Source organism: Phalaenopsis equestris, unplaced genomic scaffold, assembly GCF_001263595.1.
Source record: "Phalaenopsis equestris unplaced genomic scaffold, ASM126359v1 Scaffold193471, whole genome shotgun sequence".
Taxonomy (NCBI): domain Eukaryota; kingdom Viridiplantae; phylum Streptophyta; class Magnoliopsida; order Asparagales; family Orchidaceae; genus Phalaenopsis; species Phalaenopsis equestris.
In genome coordinates this window covers 1-1,048 of record NW_018213420.1, presented here as the reverse complement: position 1 = coordinate 1,048, position 1,048 = coordinate 1, and the positions used below count along the sequence as shown (strand labels likewise).

General features: G+C 47.2%; 1 protein-coding gene across 1 annotated transcript; it reads right to left on the bottom strand.

The window, feature by feature from the left end:
* Positions 1-222: 222 nt before the first annotated feature.
* On the bottom strand, positions 223-1,042 carry LOC110034796 (SWI/SNF complex subunit SWI3B-like; the record flags this gene model as incomplete). The annotated part of the gene is made up of 2 exons (XM_020739038.1): positions 691-1,042; positions 223-599 (listed from the first exon to the last, which is right to left on the bottom strand). Coding segments are annotated over exons 1-2 (594 nt in total), but the record flags the coding sequence as incomplete, so codon positions are not given.
* Positions 1,043-1,048: the final 6 nt, after the last annotated feature.

Sequence of the window (1,048 nt, the reverse complement as noted above, 5' to 3'; positions counted from 1 at the left end):
ACAGTATTTAAAAAATAAAAAGACCTATAATCATCAATATTTCAAACTAAAGCACTACAGTAATTTTAAAGCAAACTTCCAATTAGCCACAATATGCTGCAAATTTCCTGGATACCTTTATAGATAAATAAAAGCACCTAGAAAAATCCTTGCATAATAACAATGATAAGTTCATCATCAAAACAGAAAAATATGGTGAATCTGTTAGAGAAGCCAGCTGACCTTGTCCGTCACGAAGCAAACCATGCTACAGTGCGATTTGCAATTGCTGCAGAGCTTCTTAGAGCTAACCTTCCTCTCCACCGTATCCCCCGCCTCCTTTTTCTCCTTTGGCAGCGGCCTCATGGAAGGCGTGTAATTAATCAAACCCCACGCCTCCAGGAAATCAAAAACCCTTCGTACGGATCCAATGTCCCCGACCAGTCCGCGCCGGGCCTCCGTGAACGTGATCTTCCTAGAAGGGTTCGATCTGAAGCGTCGTATGATGGAATCCCTGTAATACTTGTAGACGCTTGGGTTCTTGGAAGCCGACCTCTCATCGAAAAACTCCGGAAGGGTTCTCTTCTCTGTCTTATGAATTTGATCCCAAGAAAACCAACCTAGATAGAATATAAGAAAAATCATAAGAAAGAAACGAAAAGAAGTGAAGGCAGGTGTAGAAATTAAGGCTTCTATCGTGCTTCGGATTACTGGAGCAACTGGGTATTGTGATGGTGTACGAAACCGGCGGTGAGGAATCCGGAATAGAAGAGGCGGCTGGAGGAAGTGATTCGTTCGACTCGGGAGCTGGAATCTCGGATTTCACTAGGGATTCCGCGGGAGTTTGGAAGGGTTGTGAAGGCTGGGTAGGGTTCACCGACGCCGGCGAGGAGGATGCGGATTGGACTGATGGTGTTGGTGCCTCCATGGAAACAACAAGAACAACCCGTTAGCCGTGGAGCAGTAGCGGTGGTGGTTCCGTCAGTAGTGGTGATGACGGCGGCGGCGACGATCGCCGAAATAGAAGGTCCAAGATCCGAGAACCGGCTGCGGGTTGGGTTGGTTGGGG